General features: G+C 51.7%; 1 protein-coding gene across 4 annotated transcripts in view; it reads left to right on the forward strand.

The window, feature by feature from the left end:
- Nucleotides 1–21,451, forward strand: part of SLC4A3 (solute carrier family 4 member 3) — a 33,694-nt gene extending 12,243 nt beyond the window's left edge. For 3 of the 4 annotated variants that reach the window (XM_061358638.1, XM_061358637.1, XM_061358640.1), the window contains 17 exons: nt 4,694–4,845; nt 5,471–5,651; nt 6,184–6,319; nt 6,405–6,576; nt 6,971–7,067; nt 8,828–9,012; nt 11,094–11,307; nt 11,623–11,844; nt 12,175–12,323; nt 13,665–13,859; nt 14,307–14,513; nt 15,115–15,204; nt 16,522–16,688; nt 17,567–17,820; nt 18,143–18,312; nt 18,766–18,939; nt 19,678–21,451. In XM_061358638.1, the coding sequence (XP_061214622.1) occupies nt 4,694–4,845; nt 5,471–5,651; nt 6,184–6,319; nt 6,405–6,576; nt 6,971–7,067; nt 8,828–9,012; nt 11,094–11,307; nt 11,623–11,844; nt 12,175–12,323; nt 13,665–13,859; nt 14,307–14,513; nt 15,115–15,204; nt 16,522–16,688; nt 17,567–17,820; nt 18,143–18,312; nt 18,766–18,939; nt 19,678–19,755 (2,843 nt within the window). In that variant the 3' untranslated portion in view covers nt 19,756–21,451. Of the gene's footprint in view, nt 1–18; nt 4,560–4,693; nt 4,846–5,470; nt 5,652–6,183; nt 6,320–6,404; nt 6,577–6,970; nt 7,068–8,827; nt 9,013–11,093; nt 11,308–11,622; nt 11,845–12,174; nt 12,324–13,664; nt 13,860–14,306; nt 14,514–15,114; nt 15,205–16,521; nt 16,689–17,566; nt 17,821–18,142; nt 18,313–18,765; nt 18,940–19,677 lie in introns of those variants that run through there. The other variant, XM_061358639.1, reaches the window with a different exon arrangement.
- Nucleotides 21,452–24,626: the final 3,175 nt, after the last annotated feature.

The following is a 24,626-nucleotide window of genomic DNA, read 5'->3' on the forward strand; positions in this document are numbered from 1 at the left end:
GTAAGTACCGGAGCAGTTGCAGCTGTAGATCAGAGCCCCCAGCTAAAGTGTATATCCCCCACCCTGTTTTGCTGTATGTACCCTCCCTATGTCAGGTTGGTCTCCTGGTTTAGAGGAGGTATGGTTTGCCCCACTGTGTGACTGGGGCACCAGCGGGTCTGCCTGGGGTCTGTGTGGCTGTCTGAGGTCTTTGTACAGATCTGTGTCAGAGTGCTGAGTTTCTTCTCTGTGTTTCACTCAAGCAGCTTCAGAGATAGCTGCATCTTGCTGTTTGTGCTTATCAGGATGTGGCCTGTTCTGTGGCTAGAGAAAAAGCAGCTGCTCTGAGCTGTGTATAAGGACAGAGGCGTTTCCCCTTCTATCTGTGGCACAAGGTGACAGTGCTCTGTTTGCTGGAATTTGAGCTGAGCTGTGGATCCAACAGCAGAGTTGGGTATCAGATTCTCACCTCTGCACCTTAGCCTAATGCCTCGAGGAAAAAATAATTTAAACCCTGTGTCTGGAGGCTTAAGCTTGGCTGTGAAACTAGCTAAAGGCAGGCTGGCTGGGGTGCCTGGAAGCAGGAAAAGAGGAAGGAAGCAAGAGTGGGAAAAGCAGGGAAAGAGAGAATAGGAATCCCAAGGACAAAGAACTTCTCCGCATCTGTTTCAGACCTGCGCATCCCTTGTGGAGAGCTGCATCTCAGCTGTTGCGGGGACTGTGCAAAATCCAGAGCCTTGCTCCCACCTCATGCAGGCGGTCCTTCCTGGGCAGATGGTGGTAGCTCACGGTTTGAAGGTGGCTTCGTCTGTCACCTTGGAAGTGACATGGTTCATAGCCATAGCTTTGTGGTGGTTGCCCAAATGTCCTTTTCATGGCCTGGGTCATGTGTTAATTTTTCAAGGGATTTTAGGAGCACACATGAGAGGGTGATGCAGTCCCAGAACTAGTCCTCTTACTGGCTTTGCACACAGGAGTGGGGAGGCACAGTGCTTGCAACAGGGAATCAAGATGCCTTGGTTGAGATTCTGGCTCTGCCACAGTCTCTCTGTGTGATGTCAGGCAAAACATGTAACTTCCCCTGCCTCCCAGTCCCAGCGTAGTGCTCTGTTTCTCAGCTAGCCCATCTTTACAGCCCTTTGGGGAAGAAATGTCTGCCTATGTGCTTCTGCAGGGAGCAGCAAGTGGGGATTTGCTTCTGGCTGGGTCTGCTATTTGTTACGGTGAATTGATAGACATTGTAGTAGCAGCAAAGTTCAAAATAGAAACGTGAAGCAAATTGGCTCCATCAGCTGTCCTGAGCTGAGCAAACTGTACATTAGAAGTGTGAGAAATTGCCCCAGTCTCACACGGGAAAGGATAGCTATTCTTGGGAAGGTAGAAGGGCAGATAGCTTCTGCAAGGGTGTGGTGTGCGTCCCTTATAAAGAGGGGAAATTTGCCTTGCTAGCAGTTAACACATTCATTCATTGCTACAGCTAATACTGCAGGTGCTTGAAAAAGGATGTGTTGTACAGTCAACTCTTTAATTATTTCTGCAAAATGAATACACACTGTGGGTGAATCCTGCAGAGAGATATAGTGGAGACAGAGGTGGCAGAGACACCAGAGTCAGTTCTGTGAGGAACCTATGTCCAGCCAGTGCTGTTTGCCCACCTACTTACTGCATAGCAGTACCTCTTCCAGGACCAACTCAGATCCAGGAGGAATTTAATAGCTTTTGAGCAGAGTGAGTCCTTGTTGGACCTGAGCTGCTCTCCTTGCACTCCTTTTAGTGCTCAGAGCATGGGGAGAGCTGGGCAAGGAGACCTGCATGGCAGAAGGGATGAGCTGGGTTCCAGCTGTCCCTATCACATTGAACTTAGCATCAGCCAGGAGAGACTTAGGCTTTGTGCAGGGCAGGGCTTCTTCCAGAAGCCAGCACAGTGTTGTGATTTACTGTATGTTGATTAGCCTTTTGTTTAGTCTAATTTTAAATATTCAAAGAAATTGAGTTTCAATCTTTTTTTGTTTTCTTGGTATAACTTAAGCATTGGGGTACATGGGAAGTGTGCACCATTTTTGTGATGCGGGGATAGCAAGTAGCTCGCTAGTACTGATACAAATACTCTGATTCCTCTTTCTGGACTTCCTGCTTCTGAATAGAAGGTAATGAAAAGAGGGAAGCCTGAGCTTACACACAAATGGAAAGAAATTGCCTGCCAAGTTGGACTGACTCACAGCCACTCTGCGAGAGACTTTAACAAGTGCAAAGTTGTATTTGTCATCTTCAGATGTAAGTTGATGGAAGAGGAGCTTGGTCATCCCAAGAAATCTGACTGGAAGCCAAGGTAGCAAGAAGATCTGGAGGAGACTGTAGGAGATGCTGTGTGGGAGGGTGGCATACCAGTTCATTGTAGTTACCATAGGACTCATTCTGTGTCCTCAGATATTGTCACTGTCTCATTCTCTGCTCCTGGGGAGCACTGGAGAAGACATGAAGGAAGAGCTGTCCTTGGCTCCTTCAACTCATCCTGGGGAGTTTGGCTCCAAGCAAGGAGGGCAGAGCTCCTATGCCCTGGGCACATCACCCTTTTGTGTCAGTCCAAGATCCTGTCCTGAGTAAGGACCCAAGACTTAGTGAAGCTGGACTTTAATTTGGGGGAAGCACCAATCTGATGTGACACAGAAAGATTGCTCTGCCTGGAGCAGCCTTTTGGGACTTCCAAAGCCAGGAGCCTCTTCGTAAATTAAGCCCATGTGTCCACCCTGCTTCTATGAGTTGTTTCCCCCCAGCTGTCATCTCAGTAGCCACAAGTGCATCGCTCCTTAGTCTTACGTAGAGCTCTGAAGGTGTGCCTTCACCAATTTGTTCTGAGCCTGCAACATTCTGGCTGCTGTCCTTGTCAGAGTGTGGGAGTCACTGGAGATGCTGGCAGGAAACTTGGCTCCTCTTATTTTATCTGTCCTCCAACCATTTGGCGGCTGAGACTGAACGCCTGTGTGTGCATTCCAGGGCTATTGCTGAGTACTGTGTGGCAGGTTGTCATCACCATGGGGGAGGCTTACTGTGCTTTGGGTGAGTGCTCTCTCTTGCTGGGCAGAGCGTCCTCTGGCCCTAGTCTTCCAGGGACATGGTAAGAATGAGTCTTAGGTTGCATGGGAGAATCAGAAGCTGCACGGATTGGAGCAAAGGTGCCAGATATCAAGATCATCTGCCTGGTGAACTTTGTTTTATGCATGAGCCTGCACTGAGTGTGATGAAGTGTCTGCCATGTGCACAGGAACTGAGAAATCCGTGCAAAAGTCCAAGGAAGCCCCACATGTGCCCAGCTCCCAGAAGTATTCATAGTGATAGGCAGTTATTGGCTCCTATTGACATTGCAATGCAGTAAGTGGAGCAGGGAGGAGTCCAGCTGTCAGCAGGACATGCATCAGCAGGGCAGCCAATGGGGGAAAATGCCTTGAAGCTCAGTATTGATTCATTTTATGCTTAGTTTGGCAACACAGATTTCCAAGGAGCATGGCCATGGTATGCCTGGCCTGATGATGGGTGCATCTTTCCACACCAGAGATGCATAAAAATGAGACCACGTGGCCTTCAAACCCAGCGCTTTTTGCTACCTCTTGTGACCTGAGAGCTTCCAGTCTTGAAGCTAAGTGCAGAAAAGTACATGGAGACTTAACATTCATCTCAGCCAATGGAGAGCTGCCCTTGGTCCCCCAGGGAGAAGACCTTGTCTTTGCCTTACAAGCATGGTCAGCAAGCCTCAATGGACTGAAGCTGAGCAAAACCCCTGACTCCATGACCTCCCTTGGCGAGCCTGTCCATCCTGGAGCCAGACTCCAAGGCTTTCCTCATCCTCATGGTCTGTCTGTGCTGAGGAAGATACACTGGATAGTCCAGGGAAACTACTCTCCATGGCAGGTTGTTGCCAAAGTGCTGTTTCTCTGGCATTGCAAAAGTCTGGCATGGTTGTGGCCAGGTTTTTGCGGGCGCTAGCTAGGCAACAGCAGCGGTATCTTGGTGGGGGGCTATAATGCAGCCCCAACAGCCACTCTTGGAGGCTTCAGGAGGCTTTGATTCTGCCATTTGAACTCTGTAACATAGACCTTTCAGAGGGGATTACAGTGGCAGGCACTGAGGATCATCTAGAAACAGCTATAGCTGGAGCTCAGCCTCCATGCAGCCCTGGTCTGCACTGTGATTCTACAGTCTCATTGCACAATTAAATAAAACAGTCATTGATATTTCTATGTGTCTCCCAGACCAGCAGCTAAATATCCTTCCCCTTCACTGCCCTTTATGCTTGCTGAGCACCGGACCTTCCTCCAGTGGGAGAAATGAGCCCCAGCCGGGTGCCTGCCTGTTCTGAATGCAGAGCTATGCAGACAAAGCTTCAGGTTGTTCTGCACTGGTGGAGCATGAGGTGGGTTCATGCAGATCTTACTTGGGTATCATGAATGCTTTTGCAATGATGCTCCAGTGTATGCACAGCGTGGGAGGAAGCCTTATTCTCGAAGGAATTAGCTCACAGACGTCTGGAAGAGCTGAAAGTAGACACAAGGCAGGAAGGATCTTCAAAGGTCTGGAGGATGACGGTGAGTGCTCCAACTGTCAGGGCTTTGCTAGCATAAGCTAATAAGAGAAGGGTGGGTTTCGATGTATTTCCCTGCCAGGCAGTGTCTTTCCACTAGACAAACTGGTGGTCTTTTTCCCTTCCCTGTGTCTTCAGGCCACCGTTTTGAAGATAACCCTGGTGTGAGAAGGCATCTGATGAAAAAACCATCTCGGAGTCAGATCACCAGGACAAGCAAAAAATTAGCATCAACTCCTTCTGTCAAAAAGAAGAAGAAGAAGAAAAAGTTGGATAGAAAGCCCCACGAGGTATCCATGTGCTGTCCTTCCACAATTGCCTGGGATTTATGGCCTTAAGCCATAAATCAGGGCATTTTAAGATATGATAAATGTTGTTTCAGTATAATTATTTACATTACCTTGGGGGTGACATTTCAAGCTCTTATCCATTATCACGAAAATACACTGTTTTCAATAAAAGCAGAGACTTCTCTGAAATCACAAAGCTTTGATCTTAGGAAAGATATTAAAAAGTCACAGAAATGGTAGTGCTACTGTAAAAGTTGGCAGCACAGTAATGTCGCCATCTCTGGTAAGTGTTGGGAATTTTGGGGGAAACCAACAAACAGGCAGAGGACAAAACGGTCACAGTTTGGTAGAAGGGGATGCGGCATGGCATCATTCTTTTTCCTCTGCCCAATGCATCTGACTTAGGAGCTTTCTGGTGTTCCATGTGCTAATGAGAGCTCCTGCTACACTGCCAAGAATATTTGTCCTGCCTGCTTCTGTTCGCTAAGCCTCTGGTTAAGTAAGGCAGGCTTGCTCAGGCAGCACTTTAGACTAAGTGGTACTTGAGAACAAACCTGAAGCTCCCCTATCGCTCATAGAGCTGCCTGCATCATGAAGTCTCATGTCCTCACTGTAATTCATACAGGTGTTTGTGGAGCTGAATGAGCTGGTGGTGGATAAGAACCAGGAGATGCACTGGAGGGAGACAGCCCGTTGGATCAAGTTTGAGGAGGATGTAGAGGAGGACACAGCAAGATGGGGGAAGCCCCACGTGGCTTCACTGTCCTTCCGCAGCCTGTTGGAGCTCAGGAAGACAATTGCCCATGGTGAGTCAGGAATGGCAGGCTAGAGTTTGTCTCTTGCTCTGGACAGGTTTTGCTGGACAGCTTCTGTCACTAACTGGAGACATGCCAATGGTGTCTGCGTCCAGGCTCCATGTAGAGTCTGTAAAGACAGACCATCCCGCACCCTTGTTGCCACGGTTTACATTAGCCCAAGGGTGCTGTGTCCTTGCTCTGCTTTGCTGCTCTCAGGCACATGGCAGCTCTAACACCCAGCTGTTCCTGGGCCAGCATATCTTTTACCTATTGTTGGTATGAAAAGGCAAGTTTGGTCAGTGGGAGACCAAAATGAGAGGGGCATACCAGAGCTATCAGTGCATCTTGGAGCTTTTGAGTTCTCTTGGAACAAGAGTTTACACAGAGGGCATGGGACACCTGGACTTGGGGCGTTTCTCAGCTGAGAGAATCTGTACCCCAACCGAAGTGTGGCTTCTGGGGGGACAGCTGTGTCCCACAGTGTGCATGTGTAGGGGAGCATTGCATGCTATGAGCAGGGCTCTTCCCCTCCTGCTGGCAGGTGCTGTCCTCCTTGACCTGGAGCAGACCACTCTGCCTGGCATTGCCCACCTCATGGTGGAGACCATGATCATCTCTGACCAGATCAGAGCAGAAGACAGAGCCAATGTGCTGCGTGCCCTGCTGCTGAAGCACAGGTGGGTGCCAGGGCTTGGGGACTACCTGCAAGCTCCAGGTGGCAAGGGCGGCGGGTCCCCTCATGGCCACCACTCTCCCTCTCAGCCACCCCAATGATGAGAAAGAGGGATTCTTCCCGAGGAACCACTCCAGCTCCAGCATGAACTCCATCGTGGGGAACCACCACCACAACCACACCGACACTTGTGTGCCCCTCATGGGGGAAGAGCGCATTGAGATGGCTGATCCCAAGGCCAGTGAGACAGAGTGCAAGGAGGTGAGGGTGACGTCAGGGGTTAGTGCTTCTTTTTCCACACCCTGGGAACAACTGTTGGCTGGTGGCAGCCCTTTGTGCCCGTATCTGAGCCCCCTTATGGTGGGTCTTGTACTTGCAAGGGCTGTGCTCCTCTGGATCACTGGAGCGCTGGAAGTCAGGTCGTTGCACGATGATTTCGGGGCCTAATTTTAGCCTCCCACTGTATGCAAATGCAATGGCAGCAACAGCCCTGGTGCTTGGAGAGTGGCCTTTGCTGTGAGGGTGCCTTGCCTGTGAAGCAGGGTGTTGGGCGTGCAGCCAAGGCAAGCCCAGCTGCAGATACACCAGTGGGACTGTGTAGGGGAGACCATGGCATGGGATGTCATCCTTACTTGTCTGTATTCTTCCCTGGCAGAAAACCCCACATCTCCATAACTCTGAGGGCCACCGTAAATACCTGAAGTTGATGGAAAAGATCCCTGAAGATGCAGAGGCCACAGTGGTCCTCGTGGGTAAGAGGTGACATGTAGAGTCTCCCAGCACCAAAAGAGTGCACCGCTAGGGCAGATCATGGTCTGGCCCTAGCTGTCTGTGCCCTTCTTCCTGAGGGGTATTTGGTCATCTTGTTGTACATGTTCTCAAAGTTCAGCTGGGAAGAGAGCCTTTTATGCTCTCTGCTTTGCTGATGGTGCACATTTTGTTTCTCTGTGGTAAATGCATGGGGTGCCTGGGTAGTTCTTTTCCTAAATTAAGAGGTTGATAGACACTGCTGCTGGGAGCTGGGGCGCAACTTAGAGGAGAAAGTCTTACAAAGCTCACCATAAGATCCTATTTTGCAGCTTAGAAGTGTCTAAGTGATGCCTGAGGGACTATTGGCCAGGCAGTGACTGCTGTCAGCCCTGCTACTGTTCTCTGGCCTTCACTGCCCTCCGTCTGGCCTTTTCACACCTCACCAGCAGCAGGGCCCTGCCCTGCCAGGGGCAGTGTTGGTTGCTGGCTGTGTGTGCCAGGGAGCTTTGAGTTTCTGGGAGCAGGGCCTGGCTGGTGGCAAGGTCTCAGGTATCAGACATAGTGATGCCAGGGGATATTTCTCTGTACAAAAGGGCTGTGAGTGGGCAGGCTCAAGCATCAGTGGGCTTGGTGCCTTGGACCACAAGAGTAGTCCTTCTCAGCCCTTCTCTGGCATTAACTTCTCAGCAAATGCAGATGCACTACAAGCAAAGTAAATGCCATCGCCTATACAGTAGATTAAAAGCTCAGGCAAAGAGGCTTGGCAGCTCAATCAAGCTGATGCTTAACCACAACGAGGCCAAATCAGCTTCATAAATGCACTTAGATAAGTAAACACTGGCCATTTCTGAGGTAAGGCTGTGTCTTGGGATTTGCTTGGCCACTAGGATGGCCCAGATTTGCCAGTCTGACACAGAACATGGCTCTTTGCTGGATGCAGATGGCAGAAAGATCAGTAATAATGTCAGAGAAATACAAGTATTCAAAAAACATTTGTGTTCGGCATGGGAAGGAAGCGGCTGGTGTGCCAGAGGATGCGAGAGTACTTCCCAATCTGTTAGGAACTGAGGAGACTGCCAAACATTGATGAAATGTGGACATTGTAAAACAAACTGCAGTTTGCACCTATGAGTCTAGAGAACTGGCTCATTTCCATCTAAGGAAAAAAAAATAATCTAGGAATACAGGGAACATACAGGAAAAACAGCAATAAGCTTATAGCATCAGTGCTCAAGAAAGGAAGGACCGCGATCCAGTGCCTGTAGGTTGTTTAACCCGACGTCCTTCCCAGGCAATACAATGGCAGAGCTAATATGGGATTCAATTAATAAAGAGCTAAAGAATAAGAATGTAATTATTACCAAGCAGTGAGGTTTATGGGAAATAGGTCATGTCAAGGAAACCTGATTTCATTATTTGATGAGATTAGAAGTTTGTTTGATGAAAGTAACGTCTAAGAGACTTCCTTCTATGAGGCAGTGGCCTTCTGATTTAAAATTAGACCCTTATAGTATAAGTAGAACCTATTTGTAAGAGATTAAGAATGGGATAACTGGGAAGCTAAAGAAGATAGCACTGCTTGGGAATGATCAATTAATAGGGGACTTGGAGCAGTCCTTGGAATGTGGTCATGGGGAAAACTGCTGTGTCAGTGGTCTGGAGAAAACAGGACTGCAGGGCTTGCGGGAACCCCCAAAACCCCTGCAGCCCACTACAGCTCACCCCAGTTATTGACTCTGCTCAAAACATTGCCTCCTGGTAGGTTGCGTGCAGTTCCTGGAGCAGCCAACTATGGCCTTTGTCCGACTAAATGAGGCCGTCTTCCTGGAATCTGTCCTGGAGGTCCCGATTCCTGTCAGATTCATCTTTGTGCTGCTGGGACCAAGCCAGGCCAACATGGACTACCATGAAATTGGCCGCTCAATCTCCACTCTTATGTCCGACAAGGTGAGGTGCTGATGGATAGTGATGCTGGCGCATAGGTGAAGGAGCTTCGATAGCTCCTCCGAAGTCAGTCCTGGGATGAGAGCTCTGAGAGATGCTATGCAAAGGCCCAGGTTGCGCAGGCAGAAGTGAGCACCTGGGATTTTTAACAGCAGCTGACCTTGACCAAGGTAGGATGCTGCAGTATGAAGGGAAGAGGAGGACAGACACTTGGCTGGGACAGAGAGTGTTAGGCTGGGTGAAGAAAGGGCTGTATGTAAAACCAAGAGTAAAGGACTGCCCAAGGTTAGAGGAGTTGTGTTCAATTGACGTTTCACAAACTTAGGAGAGGAGGGTGTGACCATGATGCCTGGCCCAGGCCACTCTGGCAAAAAGACCCAGCAATGCCTGGGGATTGTTGTCTGGTGTTTGCATGAAGGTTTCTAGCTGTCCTGTAGCTAGGGCATCCATGCAGAGGAGCACATTCATGCAGGAGGAGAGATGAGAACGCAGGAAGGCTTTTCTGTGAAGTGTGTGGACTGCTAGAAGTCCCCCATCTAGCTAGATGGCAGGAAAGTGAAATTAATTATCCTGGTAAGGAATTAAAGGCAAAGAAAAGACAATCAGCATCTGCTGTATTCATCCAGGACAGGAAAATCAGAGGTTCACAGGGTTCTCCTTGCTTAGTGCCACGTAACTATAACCAAGTAAAATGCCTGCCTGTTCTCTCACCAGTGCCCAGCTCTTCCTGAAGTGAGGACAAAAAAGTCCAATCAGAGCAGGTGGACTGCAGGCAACAGGGCTCTTGGCTGAAAGATCCTTTCCCAGGAGTTACACAGGGCTTAGCTCAGACTATGGTTGTAGCCAGAAGACATGAGTTGCCATATTTCAGCTTCAGCGCTGCGTTTGAGGGCTGATCTCACTCATTTGAGCCTCTGCTCCTCTGTTGCTGGAAGAGGAGAGCCAGCTGCCGCAGCCAGGGCTGGCCGTAGCAAGGTTACGCAGTGGCTGGCGCCATGAAGAGAGTATGATATCATTTACAATTTGAAGCTGTGGCTCCAGGGAGTCTGTGCTGCAGGGACCTTAGCTGTCCCCTACCTGCTTTACAGGCTGTTCACTTGTTCATCTTCCTCCAGCCCCTTCTCTGCAGGCACGTTCTGGAGGCAATGCAGCACTTCTGCCCATTTGCCAGCACCTCCCTTCCAATCTGCTGTCTCCTCATGGTCTCCTTGGAGTACTTTGTTGTCATCTTGGCCTTGCTGTTAGGCTATCTCCCCTTTTATGCTGGGTTTCCCTTGCATGGCTTCCCTCATGCTGTAGGCTTCTATTTTCCCTCCCTCTCCCATGTGGAGACTCCCAAGAGTCTCTTATTCTCCCTGCTCAGCTCCTGGTTCTTGTGCTTTATTTTGTGGTGCTTTAGGACTCCACCAGCTTCTCCCTCAAAACAAACCCAACACCAGACTGGGAGGATGTCATTCTATTGCAAAGTTCTAATTTTGACCTGCAGGGGCAGGAAACGACTTTCATTTCTGTTGCGCCTGGCTTCTGGTACATGTCTGAGTTGGGCTCCGAATGAGAGCCCTGCAGGACTGAGCAATGGCATGCAGAACTTGTAAAGATCTTGGCCTGATGCAGCCACAGTAATTTGTTGTGAACAGAGGCACGGGCTGGCCAGCTGTGGTTTCTGGCCTAGGGAATAAGTGGCACGAGGCTATACCTGGGAAGCACAGATCTGATTTTGATTGATGGAGAGGTCCAATGAGAGACGCCCTGTGGTCTGGCAGAGCGTGCAGCTGGCAGAGATGCTGCAGAAGCATTCAAGAGCAGTGGAGCACTGGGGAGAAAAGCAGAAGCAAGGAGTTTCTCTGGAAAAGATGGATAGGGAAGGGAGGAAAGACATGGGATTCCGTGAGGGGCATTGGATAGAAAGATGTGGAGGAGGGATTCAGGAATGTGGGTCACAGAGTGGCAGTAGTGAGTAAAGTGTTTGGTTGAGGGAGCAGGATGTTACTGTATGATCTCAGCAAGCATTCCCAGGCTGCAGGTAGATGGGTGCAGTCTTGGTCTGAGCCTTCTCCCTCTCTCTTTTTCCCTACTTCTCCCAGCACTTCCACGAGGCTGCATACATGGCAGATGACCGTCAAGACCTCCTCAATGCAATCAATGAGTTTTTGGACTGCAGCATTGTCATCCCCCCATCCGAGGTGGAGGGGAAAGACTTGCTCAAATCAATTGCCACCTTCCAGAAGTTGCTGCTGATGAAGAGGAAGGAGAGGGAGCAGAAGTCCATGAAGGAGGGGGCTGTCCAGGAAGCCAAAGGTCTCTCCACTCACATTTGGGCAAAAGAGTTTGTGCCTAGTGCCCTGCGTGCCCCAGTGGGCCCTCCCCTCACAGAGCCTGGCAGAGGGGTGAGCGGGTCTGGCTCCTGCAGTGGGCAGGGGGGAGGGGGGCAAAGGGATGTAGAACAGTGGCTGTGGGCAGCTCTGGCAGTTGGAGGCATCTGGAGGCTGGGATGTGCAGCTGCAGGGGGTCAGCACTGCGGGAGGAAGGTCTCCACGGGGCATGGGGCAGAGGGACAGCCGAAGCACAGAGCTGCATTCTCCTCCTCAAGCCCTACCCTCCATGTATCTCCAGAGCTGTGTGAAGTGAAAGCTGAGGAAGAAGAGGAGGAAGCTGAGGACGACCCTTTGAAGCGGACTGGAATATTTTTTGGAGGTCTGGTTCGGGACATAAAGCGCAGGTACCCCAAATACCTCAGTGACATCAGAGACGCCTTGCACAGCCAGTGTCTCGCAGCCGTTCTCTTCATCTACTTTGCTGCTCTCTCTCCTGCCATCACCTTCGGGGGACTCCTAGGTAATGGGCCTGCTTTCTGGTCTGCTCTTTGCACGCTGGGACACTGGCTGTGTCTGTGTGATGCTGTGCTGGGGTGGGCTTCAGTGCTGCTTGCTCTGGGAGAGCAGCAGTGCTGTGCCTCAGCTGCTGCCTTGCCCCCTCACTGCCACTTGGCCTCTCCAGCCTCGGCTCCCCAGGCTCCCTCTGTGCTCCCTGCCCAATGCAGGGGACCTCTGACTGATGGGACGGAGGCCTGCCTCCTCTCTCTGGAGCTGTGTCTGCAGCCTGCCTGCCTGTGGTGACAGTGGTTTTGTCCAGGCTTTAACACTCACATGTTTTTTTCTTTCCCAGGGGAGAAAACTGAAGGTCTCATGGGGGTTTCTGAGCTGATAATCTCCACCTCGGTTTTAGGGATACTCTTCTCCCTGCTTGGAGCTCAACCGCTCCTGGTCATTGGCTTCTCAGGGCCTCTGCTGGTGTTTGAAGAAGCTTTTTACAAGGTACATGTGAGGCAGTGTCTCTGCTTGGCACTTGCTTGCTCTGCCCTTGTGTTGGAGAGAGCAGCAGGCATTTCTCAGCTCTTTAAAGGGTCTTTGGTGGTGTGGACTCCTTGGGTCCTTTCAGGATGCCCTCACCTCAGTCAGGGCTGGTTCTGGCTCTGCTAACCCTTTGCATGTCACACCACAGGGGCTTGTTGCTGTATTCTGTGCTCTGACCCTCTTGAGGTGTAACAGTGGTAACAACACTCCTCTACTGCTGTGAAGGGAGCATCAGTCACCCTGCCCTGTGCTGCAGTCTATCCTGGCACAATGCTGCATCCTAAAATACTGGTCTATAATACGGTAGTATTGTTGGTGCTTCCTTTATTGATGATCGTTTCACAACCTCTACCCATGTACAGAGATAACCTAGCCAGCCAGGATGGACATGTTTCTTTTTCAAGTAGCATAACCTCTTCACAGTTAAAAGGATGTCTGTGTCACCATACTAACAAGCAGTGGGTCTAATCCTTCTCCTTTTTTTCTGATGGTGATGCTTGATACCCAAGCATGCTAGGGCATGCTTGGGCTTTTAACGTGTTTTTTTTCCTACAGCTATATTTTCACCTAGATGTGTCAAGAGTTTGGAGCTGGTGATGCCATTGCAGTGGGAATTTTTCTGCTCTCCTGTGACTGCACTTCTCACTGACTGCTTTTGCTTTGCCCAGCCATTGTGTACAATGGTGTACCTCTGCCCTGTGGGAGGGCACTGTCTGTAGTGGTACTAGGAGGGCTGCAAAGGAAGGGATGTGATTTGTGCTGGAAGTAGTGGAAGTAGTTGGTGTTGCTATGGGTGGATGAGCAGAGGCAGTGGAGATGTTCTGTTCTGTGGTGACAGCTTGGGGGCTTTTCTCCTGTATGTGTAAAAAGGGCACCATCTGGGATCATGCACCAGCTAACATGGCCTTTACGCAGTGGGACCAGCAGGCTGCTCAGGCTCTCCTTTGTGGGGAACAGTCTTTTGCTTTTGAGTGCATAGAGCAGTGGAGAACTGTGTTTGAGTAATGGCATCTCCATATGGGTGACATGGGGAGCATCATGCATGGGATGGCTTCAGCAGAGAGTGAAGGAGGTACTGTTACAAAGACTGGAGCAGTAAAGCCCTGCTTGGTGTGATCTGGCCGGTGTTAATGCAAAGTCTGCAACTTTATGTGTGACTCCAGCCCTGAGTTCACTGTCTCTGTGCTGGGTGTCCAAGCAGATGTAGATGTTTTTATCAGGAGAATCTTTGAACTTAATGGGGAGCAGATGTAGGAGGCAGCCTAAGGAGCCATGAGTAACTCCTTCCCCTTTCCATTTCAGTTCTGCCAGACACAAGGCATTGAGTATCTGACAGGCAGAGTGTGGATTGGTTTGTGGCTCATCGTCTTCATCTTCATTATTGTGGCAGCTGAGGGAAGCTTCTTGGTGCGCTACATCTCGCCCTTCACCCAGGAGATCTTTGCTTTCCTCATCTCCCTCATCTTTATCTACGAGACCTTCTACAAACTGTACAAGGTGAACCTTCCCCAGAGAGATGAGCTGCTGCGTCTCTCCATTCCCCAGGAACCTGCTGCTTTAGTGTATAGGAAGTAGGGGGAAAGGGCCAGCTCTGCCACAGCTTTCCTAGACATTCTGCAGAGCAGATCGTTTTTGTCCTCTCATGCCCCAGCCCAGCTGGCCCCTGTGTCACCACAGAGACTGGCAGGATGAGCCCTAATGTCTGTCTCCCCTTCTTTTCCTGCAGGAGGCATTAAAGAGGGGCCACTTTTCTCTCCCCAGCCCTCTCCAGCTGGGTAGGTTGCGAGGCAAGGTGACAGATGTTGGGATTGTTTGCACCCACCATCTATTGCTCTCACCTCTCCACAGAGCAGGACATCTCTGCTTCCCCTTGCCCCCAGTAGTGACAATGCCACCTGCCCCTCCTTGTGGTGACAGCACCTGCTGCTTCTCTCACCTGCCCAGGTGTTTGCAGAACATCCTCTGCTGAAATTCTACCCACCGAATGTGCAGAGTGGCCTGAATGCCAGCATGCTCTCTGCGGATGCGATGTCACTGGGAATCAGGATGCAGCCCAACACTGCTCTCCTCTCCCTCATCCTCATGCTAGGCACCTTCTTCATTGCCTTCTTTATGCGCAAGTTCAAGAACAGCCGTTTCTTAGGAGGAAAGGTGAGAAGGGTGTGGGACCCAGATGTTAAGGACAAGGGATGTGCCCAACAAATAATGTTTCTTGCTACAGACCTTTGTTCCTCAGAGCATTTGGACCATCCCCTAAATAAACACTAGCAATCCCTTAAATACCCTGCAGAAGCCTGCCATAGGCTCCAGACCAGAGCTGGCACTTGGTGATGGTATCTGCATTGTTCTGCTCCAGTGAGATTTGCCGAGTGACGTTTGCTGCAAAGTCCTCTGGACCTTGGGAAAGCTTTAGCTGGATACAAGTCTGTTAAACTAGAATATAGGAGGAAGAGCTTACAGCTTGTTCATTTGGGATATACAAGGCTTGTGTAACACCTGGAGCACCATCCAAATAGGCTCATAGGAGCAATTAGTCATTTATGAGTGGCTGGAGGACTGTGTTATGTGAGCATTGGGATGTGCAGCCGTATGGGTCAAGGCTGAGGTCACTTACCCTGGTCAGCAGCAGTGCTCAGGTTTGCAGTGGTGCTTCGCCCCATCTGGGGCTTTGCTTTCCTGCACGCTTCGTGTAGCAGGGTGGATGGACATAGCTGGCCCGTTCCCTTTGCCAACGAGGGTGTTTGTTCTGCAGGCTCGGCGAATCATCGGAGACTTCGGGATCCCCATCTCCATACTGGTCATGGTGCTGGTGGATTACACCATCACTGACACATACACGCAGGTATGGTACATGCAGGAGGCACCAGCACCACCCTTAGAACCCCTCCTGCATCCCAGCAGTGATCCCTGAGACACTATGGCCTGCTCTTGTGCAACAGGAGCTTCGTATTTCCTGCCTCTTTGTTCATAACATGTTCTAGCATATTTATGCTCTTCTTGACTATAGGCTGCTAAATATTTTGATCACTTTGCCTCAAATACAATGATCTTTTTTCCCAGTTTATGCACAAACTGAAATGTTATCAGACAGACCCACATTACAGGTTTTCTTTCTCCCCCCTTTTTTAGTAGATGTGTAATCATGTATTTTTGGTTTGTTATTTTTTTCAGCTGACATTGGGCAGAGGGTGAAAGGTAGTTTCTATTCAGCATGCAAGCTTTTTTTCCAGACAGCCCAAGGCTTAACTGAATCCAAATGCATTTCTATTCATTTAAATTTCAATGAAAAATCTGGCTTTATCAGATGTTAGTAAAATCATGCACTTTGTTACATTCTTTTCATACCCTTCTTCTAGACTTCTACAGTTAATATCAAAAGCATTATCAGTTCAGTGTTAACTCAGCATATGTACAAAGCTTTCTGAGAAAATGGCACTTAGTTACACAGCTTAGCTCAAGTACAAGCATTCCAGAAATATTATTCATACTTATGCTGATTAACATAAATGCAAATCATAAACTCTCCCTGGAGTGCTCATACAGGCAGATAGCAAGAACTGCCATAGAGCATTGCAGAGCTGAAAGTTCAAATGCTGGTGAGCGCAGGGTCGGGGTGATATACAGCTAGGGAGCTGCGTGGTCTCTGGTAGGAGCACAGGCATGTTAGTCCCTCTGAATGTGATCAGAGTAGGGTCATTTCCAGAGAATGTGGCCACTCCTGGGGCTCGCGTTGCAAAAACTATACTGAAAAATGTCTCGGAAAAAGCTTGGAAAGTCTGAAAAGGCACCTCAGAGAAGGGCAGGCAAGTTCAGGACACTTGATTTGTGCAAGCAGAGGTCAAGGAGTGTTTTACTCTGTTCTGCAACCACTGACATGGGAGTGCTATTCCTGAGGGAAGATACTTCCTTGGCCTCTTGGACAAAACTGAAGGGAATTCCAATAGCGGAAAGGAAATGAGACAGGCCTATGTTAGGGCACATGGAATTTTTTCACTGAAGGGGATTATCCATGAGAAAGTCTTGCTCGGGTCAGGGTGTTTGTCCTGTCATCTGAGGCATTCAGACCAGGAAGACCAGGAGGATCAAGGCTATCCTGTGTGAAGCTGTGGGCATGTGTCTATTGATGACTAACTGCTGGGTTTTGTGGCTACACCTCCAGAAGTTGAATGTCCCCTCTGGCCTGTCAGTCACATCTCCTCACAAGCGTGGCTGGTTCATTCACCCCATGGGCAGCAGCGGGACCTTTCCAGTGTGGATGATGTTTGCCTCTGCCATCCCGGCCCTCCTGGTCTTCATTCTTATCTTCATGGAGACACAGATCACTACGTGAGTACCTCCCCACCAGTGCCTATCATCACTAACCCAAGGGTAGGTTAGGCTGGGATGAGTGCTGGTGTGGTTCATGTGGTGATGTGCCTGTCATTCCAGTGGGACAACATGGGCAGGATTCTGGCCATTTCATAGAATCATAGACTGGTTATGGTTGAAAAGGATCATCTGGTTAGGGTTGGATAAGATCATCTAGCTCCAACTCCCCTGATGTGGTCAGGGACACCTCACACTAGACCATGTTGCCCAAAGGCTCTGTCCAGCCTGGCCTTGAACACTGCCAGGGATGGAGCATTTACCACTTTTTTGGGCAACCTGTTCCAGTGCCTCACCACCCTCAGTAAAGAGCTGCTTCTTTGTATTTTACCTGAACTTCCCCTGTTTAAATTTAAACCCATTATCCCTTGTCCTGTCTTTACAGTCCTTGATGAATAGTCCCTCCCCAACATCCTTACAGCCCTCCTTCAGATACTGGAAGGCTGCTATGAGGTCTCCACGCAGCCTTCTCTTCTCCAGGCTGAACAGCCCCAACTTTCTCAGCCTGTCTTCATACGGGAGGTGCTCCAGTCCCCTGATCATCCTTGTAGCCTCCTCTGGACTTGTTCCAACAGGTCTGTCCTTATATTGAGGACACCAGAGCTGTACCTTCTTGGGTTCTGCCAACATGTCCTGGCTCCCCTCCTGTCGTAGTGTGGTGGGGATGCACCTTAGCCAAGTGCAGGAGGAAACCTCTAACCTGAGGTTGACAGCCACCATCTCTCTCCTCAGCCATCTACTTCTTGTCCCCATGTTGTGTGCTCTCTCCAGGGAGTGAATGTGCTGTTCCTGAGCACTGGGCTGAGCCTGGCACTGACCTGAGCTCTTCTTCCTTCCAGGCTGATTGTTAGCAAGAAGGAGAGGAAGCTGCTGAAAGGCTCTGGCTTCCACCTAGACCTGCTGCTTATTGGCACTATGGGGGGACTTTGCGCGCTCTTTGGGCTGCCTTGGCTGACTGCGGCGACAGTGCGCTCTGTCACCCACGTCAATGCCCTGACGGTCATGAGCAAGGCCATTGCACCAGGAGAGAAGCCCAAGATTGAGGAGGTGAAGGAGCAGCGTGTGACTGGAGTGCTTATTGCTGCTCTTGTCGGTGAGCCTCTGCTCGGGTGAAGGAGGGGGGAGGTCAGGGGTGACCACTCCTGGCAGTATCCCTGCCCCATAGGCCGGTCTGCGTTCTGCCTGCTTGCTGTAGGACAGCCCCTACCTTCACGGAGCTCTCCTCTGGTAGCCTTCGGTCCCCTGCCATGGTCAGGACCCTTCTGCAACCCTTCAACCCTTCCATCTAGACCCCTCTTGAACTTCCTTTCCCTTGCACCCTAGGACACAGATGAGGTGGGAGAGGGACGGAACCTGAGGTGCCTTGCAGAGGGGCTGGCATGGGACACACCATGTCCTGATCTCTGTCTGTGCAGGTCTGTCCATTGTGATGGGGAACATGCTGCGGCAGATCCCACTGGCCGTGCTCTTCGGCATCTTCCTGTACATGGGGGTTACATCGCTCACTGGCATCCAGCTCTATGAGCGGCTGCTCCTGATCTTCATGCCATCCAAGCACCACCCTGACCACATCTATGTTGTCAAGGTGAGCAAAAGCAGGTTGTGGGGAACCAGGTAACAAGGAGCAGAGGAAGAAGAGGCAGGTGAGGGGAGAATGGTGCTTTGCTAGATTGATGCTTGGCTTGGTGACCCCGCCTTGGCTGCAAGCTTGTGCCGAGAAGTAAGTCCAAGCCATGCGTAGAGGTGGTACATCTCTAGGATAGTGTGCTAATAGGCTGCACAGGAGTGTCTTGCCAGGATACTGTAAGGTGGACTGTCTATGGGAGTGATGTATTGCTTGAGTGAATGTAGGGACACTGCACTGCTAGGCTGCACAGAGGCTGATGTGTTCTGTCTTGTTGCAGAGTACAGGCAGGTAATGTGCAGCAGTGTTACATTACTGTACTATGCTATGCAGCAGGGTTATGTCTTGCTGGTTGGTTCTTCATTAATCTGTGTGGAAGGATAATGTGTTCTTAGTCTGGATTTACCTCCCTAGGTGAAGACCTGGAGAATGAATCTCTTCACCTGCATTCAACTGGCCTGCATTGTGCTGCTCTGGGTGGTGAAATCTACAGTGGCATCCCTGGCCTTCCCCTTTGTCCTGATCATGACAGTGCCATTGCGACGCTTTGTGCTGCCCCACTTCTTCCACGACAGGGAGCTCAAAGCGGTAAGCAGATAACTGTCTTAACAGTATTGCTTGCAAGACTGGAGTGAGGTTGAGATTTGGCAGACTGAAAGGCTTGGAGATCCTGGGCCAGCAAAGCCTTGGCTTTTCCTGCTCTTGTCTGGGGGTCTTTGTTCAATAGCAGTAGGTGGGTGGATGGCTTCCTTAGAGCTTGAGAGAGCACTAGAGAGTGCAGTGTGGGATGGATGAGCAACCTAGAGCAATGAGACAGAGGATCCTACCACACAAAGGCCTGGAATAAGGGTTTCCCCTTCCATCCTCCTCCCCATTTGTGGCTTATTCATCAAGAGACAACCTATTTCCCCACTGAGACAGCAGCAAGGACAGCCCAGCAGCACACCAGAGCCTGTGGCTGCTTGGTGCAGGAGCATGTAACCACAAAGCCAGGCTGCTGGCAGCTCTTTGAGTGCTGCCAGTATCCTGAGCTCCTGTTGGAAAGCAGCCTGGAGCAGCACCTAGAAGTGGGTGCTGCCAGCAGGGGAGGAGCTGCTGGTCTGGACCAAAGCCCCAGTGACAGGGCACTGTCAAACAAACACTCCGGGAAGGGACATCAGGTTGGGGACACATGGATGGGCACAAAAAGGAGACTGCTGGGAGGGGAAGGAGTAAGAGCTTTGCTCTTCCCAGCACAGCCCAGCTGCCTGGCTTGCTGGTCCCTCGATGCCAGGCTTGATCCTGCACTAGGGGCAGCTTCAGAACCCAGTCTCTTCCTCTCCCCAGCTGGACTCAGAAGATGCAGAGCCAAACTTTGACGAGGACGGCCGGGATGAGTACAACGAGCTGCACATGCCTGTGTGAGCTGAGAGCTGCCCTCTCCACTCATGAGACAGGCTGCTCACGCCTGCTCATCCCTCTCAAGGACTAACTGGAGACTTGCTGTGAGTCATGCGATCTCTTGCCTGAACCAACAAATGGCTGTCCTATAGCCCCACAGGAGGCAGCCCTGACTCCTGCTGCCCCATCGCTTACTCAGCAGAGGCTGTGAGTCTCTCTCCTCTTGGACCTGGTGGGCTGAGAGATGCCTCTCACATCACAGAACTGTGTGGGTCCTGAGTGCCCATGGGTCATGGCTCTGCCCCCTCCTCGCTGGAGGCAGCCTGTGCCTGATCTCCTGGTGGTGAAGGGGAGCCATGCCAGCTGTGCCACTGTGTCCCTCTCCACTACCATGAAGCTTGGGTGTCTCAGCACCTTGTGCCACTGAGCAGTCACAGAGATGGGCTGGATGCTACCTGCAGACGGCCAATGGGCTTCTCCTAGGCCAGCAGCCTCCTTGCTCAACTGGCAGATGCCTTGCTCCTGCTCCCTTTCCTCCTTCCAGGAGAGCTCATGCTGAGCCTGTGCCACAGACCCTGGCCCATGAGGCTTCTGCAGCCTGGCAGATGGGCAGGAAGGGACCAGTACCCTGGTCCTGTCCTCCAGACCAGCATCCGTCCAGTCATGATCCCAGAGGACTGTTTTCAGCTCTTGCTTGGCAGGGGGGAGGCTGTTTGATTCCTCCTGATTTTCCCAACCCTTTCCACAAGAAAACTGCAGAGGAAGGGGAGGCTGGTAACAAGCAGGTATCCTGAAGCCTCGAGTGCCTGTCCTCTTGCAGGGGTTAAGAGGAGTCCTGTGCCGTTCTGCACCTCCATACAGGTTGCAGGGGTAAAAATTAATCACTGGGCTGCATCCCAGTTCCTGATTCCCACGTTCTTGCCCCTGAGAGCAAACCATATTTAAGAAGCTGTACAAGAGATATCGTGCTGGAGTGCAAAACAGTCCTTTGGGTGTCCTCCCTTTCCCTGTGCAGTGATCCACTGGGTCTGGCTCTCTGCAGTCCTATGAGGAAGTCACTGAAACCTCCAGCTCACATTCTGCTGCCATACCAGCGTCCTGTGTGACCTTTAGTGCCCAGGGGTGCCTTCCAGGTAGGAAGGAGCAGCATTCAGCATGCCCAGCACTCAGCCCCATTCACTTCTGGGCAGTTCCAAACACCTTTCCACCTGGCAGAGCTGTCCCCTGGGGTCTCCCCTAACTCAGAGCTGCCCCAAGAACTGATGATGGTCGCTGGCCCCATTGGCTCTGAGGGTAGTGCCAGAGGAGAAGGCCCTCTCAGCCTCTCCCTGATGGTTGGAGCCAGAGTGGCCTTCTGGAAGAGGCTGGGATGCTCACTTTACTATTGCATCTGGGACAAGCTGCTGCTCCAGTTCCTATTTATCAGCCTGGCTTCTTCCAGAGGTGGTGGATGCTTCAGCACTGGGAGGGTTCAATGCCTTTCCAGGAGGCTCCAGAAATATCCCACCGGAGAGAGAAACCTCCCCCTGCAGCAGGTTCCTGCCCCACAACCTGGCCCCTTCACAGGGTCTGGGGTGGAGAGGCAAGTGTCTCCATGTGTCTGTGGCCATGTGTGTCCTGTCCTCACTGTGTAGTGTAGGAGGCCTGTTGTCGCTGTGCATTGTGACTCCTCTGACTGTAGTGGAAACAGCTACACCAATAAACTCTTCACAGGAATCGTGCCTGGCTCCGCTTCTGTTTGTTCATTTACAATATATTAAATTGATTGAAACTTCATGACACAAAAGAGCAGTCTTGCCCACACCAACAAGGCCCAGCTGGAGAGGGGACTGTCCCTTGCCACCCACTACCAGCACAGAGGTAGGCTCTCCGCCACCATCATCAACCAGGCTAGTGATGTGGGCTCAGCTGGAGGCCCCATGCTGGATGGTGGAAGCGGGAGGCTGAGCCCTGTATTTAACCAGAAACGTGTAACATGCCTGCTTGCATCCATTCACATATGCATGTGTGTGCCTGTGTGCTGAGCAGCATTTGGTGCCCATCTCCTTATCTAGCCTGTAGCTACGCACCAAACAGCAGGGCTATGGGCTGAGCATGGAGGAAACATCTCATTTAAACACCCATTCCCTCCATTTTCTTCCCAGGCAGGAGCCAAGCCAGGTTCTCATGAGCTGCTGGCTACCTGCAGCCCATGTGGTAATGGGTTGGGTGCCCCTCAGTTGAGCTCTTCTGAGTGCTGCTGCTGGGAGTAGGAGGTGGTACCACCTCCTGTGATCACAGTCACTGTCTGCTCCTGGGGCTGGCCACTGCCATGGGGCTCTTGTCAGAAGGCTGAGCCCGCCTGGACACAAGGGTGGTGGCCATCTCATTTCTGAGCTGGGCCCGCCGGGGGTTGGGTAGTACCTGGCCTCGCAGCATCCTCTCCAGATCCTGGCAGTGCTGCTGAACCTGTGGGAGAGGAGGCAGTGCTGTCCAGCCTTTTCCATGTAGCTCTCCTGCCCATGGCAGTGCCCCCAACTCATCCGGGGATGCAGGGCAGGAAGCACAAGCAGATCCATTGTGAACTCCTTACCTCATTAATCCTCCGGATGAGAATGGGCCTGACCTCCAGCTCCAGAAGCCAGTCAGCCTCCAGGATGCTGTGGTGGTACTCCTCCAGCTCCAGGTTCTTCTGCAGCTCCTCAGCCACGGCAGCCTTGTGACCTCTCGTATGCTGGCTCTGCTGGGGCCGGGACCGCCCTCTCGCCTTGCCCCGCTGCTGCTGCAGGCGCAGGACACCCATGCGCTGGGTGACATGGCGGACCTGGGCACGCAGGGCAGGTGCCCGGCCCCTGCAGTGCAGCAGGGCCAGCAGCTCCTCCTGGCTCTCCCGCAGCCGGGCTTGCAGCACCCCGGTGCTGTTGCCTGCCCCCCCCACAACCCCTGGGACCAAGAGGTTGGGCAAGCCCCCCAAGTGGTGGGGAACCCTGCTGCGCAGTGGGGGCTGCATGCTGCTGGGAGCCAGCCCTCCTCTGCCTGGCACTGGTGGCTGCTGTGGCGGTGATAGTGATGGGGATGGTGGCAGGGAGAGGCTGTACCTGCTGCGGTGGAGATGGACCCACTGCTGGGCAAGTTCCGCTGTGGCCAAGCTCTGGTGAAAGACATCGGGGACCAGCCGCAGGACTTTCACAAAGGGCCCCACACCATCAAAGCCACGCAGGTCACGCAGGCTGTGGGGGCTGAAGACCTGCTCAGTGAGGGGCCCACCCTGTAGCAGCAACCCCCAGTTACGCCGGTGGGTGAAGAGCAGTGTGGCCAGGCACGGGATGGATACAGGCCAGGCAGCTGGCTCCTCATGCATGTACAAGTTCTCACAGAGTGGGACCACCACTCTGGCATCAAACCTCTGCTTCAGCATGCTCAGGTGGTGCAGGTAGGAGGCCAGCCAGCTCACGTAGTTGGCCACGTCTGAGCTGGCTGTGCCAGGCTGGCCCTGGGCAAGCTTCTGCAGGTGGTGCCAGCTCTCCACCTGCCCTGATGGGCTCCGCTGCAGCACCACCAGCAGCACGTGGTACAGGCTGCGCAGGTCGAAGCCCTGCTGACACTGCTGTACATGCCTCATGAAGGCGCTGATCTCTTCTTCAAGGGCAGAGTAGAGGGCTTCCATGGGCCCTGGAGAAGAGGCAGCCAGGATCATAGCTCATCCACACAGTCCTAGGCCCTGATGGACTGGAAAACACGCCGCACCAGTATGCAATGCATGGGCTGGAGTAGGCAGGATCGCTGCAGAGGCTTTCATCTGGGTCACAGCATGGGCTCAGTCAGCAGCCAGTGCAACCAAAGGCTGGCATGGTGCTTCAAAGGATGGCACACCTGGCCAGCTCAGATGAGTTGGTCCCTGTTGCTCTGCTGAAGAGGAAGGAGACAGTGGGTGGGTGGGGAGGAGGGCAACAGGGACAGGCTGGGGCAGAAAGAGTGAGGGAGCTGCACGGGGTGAGCTCCGTGGGGTACACCCACTTTTGTGGCACCAGATGAGGAGGGAGTCGCTGCTGGGTGCTGCCACAACAGGGGCACACTGGGCCACAAAATGCTGGTGCAGTGTTTGGAGAGCAGCAGAGAGTCTGCCTGTAGCCCCAGGGGATGCTGCTGTGGGAGTGGGGAGAACACTCTAGATGCCCACAGCCCCCAGCTACCCTGAGGGTGTTCTGGGATGCAATATATGTCCTCCTACTTCCTGGAAGGGGACTAGTTGTGCCAGACCAGGGCTGCGTGCTGACCGGCAGTTTCTCCCACCTCTACGTTGTTTGAGAATAAGTTTATCATTACAAAAGTAAGCAGACACCCTCGCCTGCCTGGAGAACTAAAAATAGGTCTGTTCCCAAAACTGTGAACTCCATCATTTTAAACCGTTGAGTGTTTAGGCAAACTACATGGGTTTCTGTTTCTGCCACTCAGGTTCAAGTACACTCAAGCTATCTGCTCCAGTTATTTTTGTTTTCCACAGCCAGGAGGGGCTGGCACATCTCTGTTGTAAGATGCCACTGGCACCCCTTCACACAGCTGTGTGGCTGGGAAGTTAAGGGAATTGCTGGCTAAGACCATCTCCATGACAAAACTGGGAACCAATGCCAGTGGCAAAGTTTCCCCTCTCCCTTGTATATCAGTTAAGTCCTTGCCTGGGCTTTGGTGTCTGCTTTTCAAGCACTCAAAATGCATTAAGATAAATGTAAAAATCCTCTTTCCTTTTCCCCATGAGGAAGGGTTTGTGAACCCTGTCCCAGGCAGGGGGGTGTTAGGTAAAATGGCAGAAGATGTCAGCACAGCGTGCAATGCAGGCTGCCAGAACAGCTTTGGTTGCATTCACCTTCCCCAACAAGTGCCTGCAAGTGAGTTTAAATGAGTTGCACCAGTTTGAG

The sequence above is a fragment of the Neopsephotus bourkii genome, unplaced genomic scaffold (genome assembly GCF_033783945.1).
Source record: "Neopsephotus bourkii isolate Nb327-2 ecotype Australia unplaced genomic scaffold, CSIRO-AGI_Nbou_v1 NB_951, whole genome shotgun sequence".
Lineage (NCBI taxonomy): Eukaryota > Metazoa > Chordata > Aves > Psittaciformes > Psittacidae > Neopsephotus > Neopsephotus bourkii.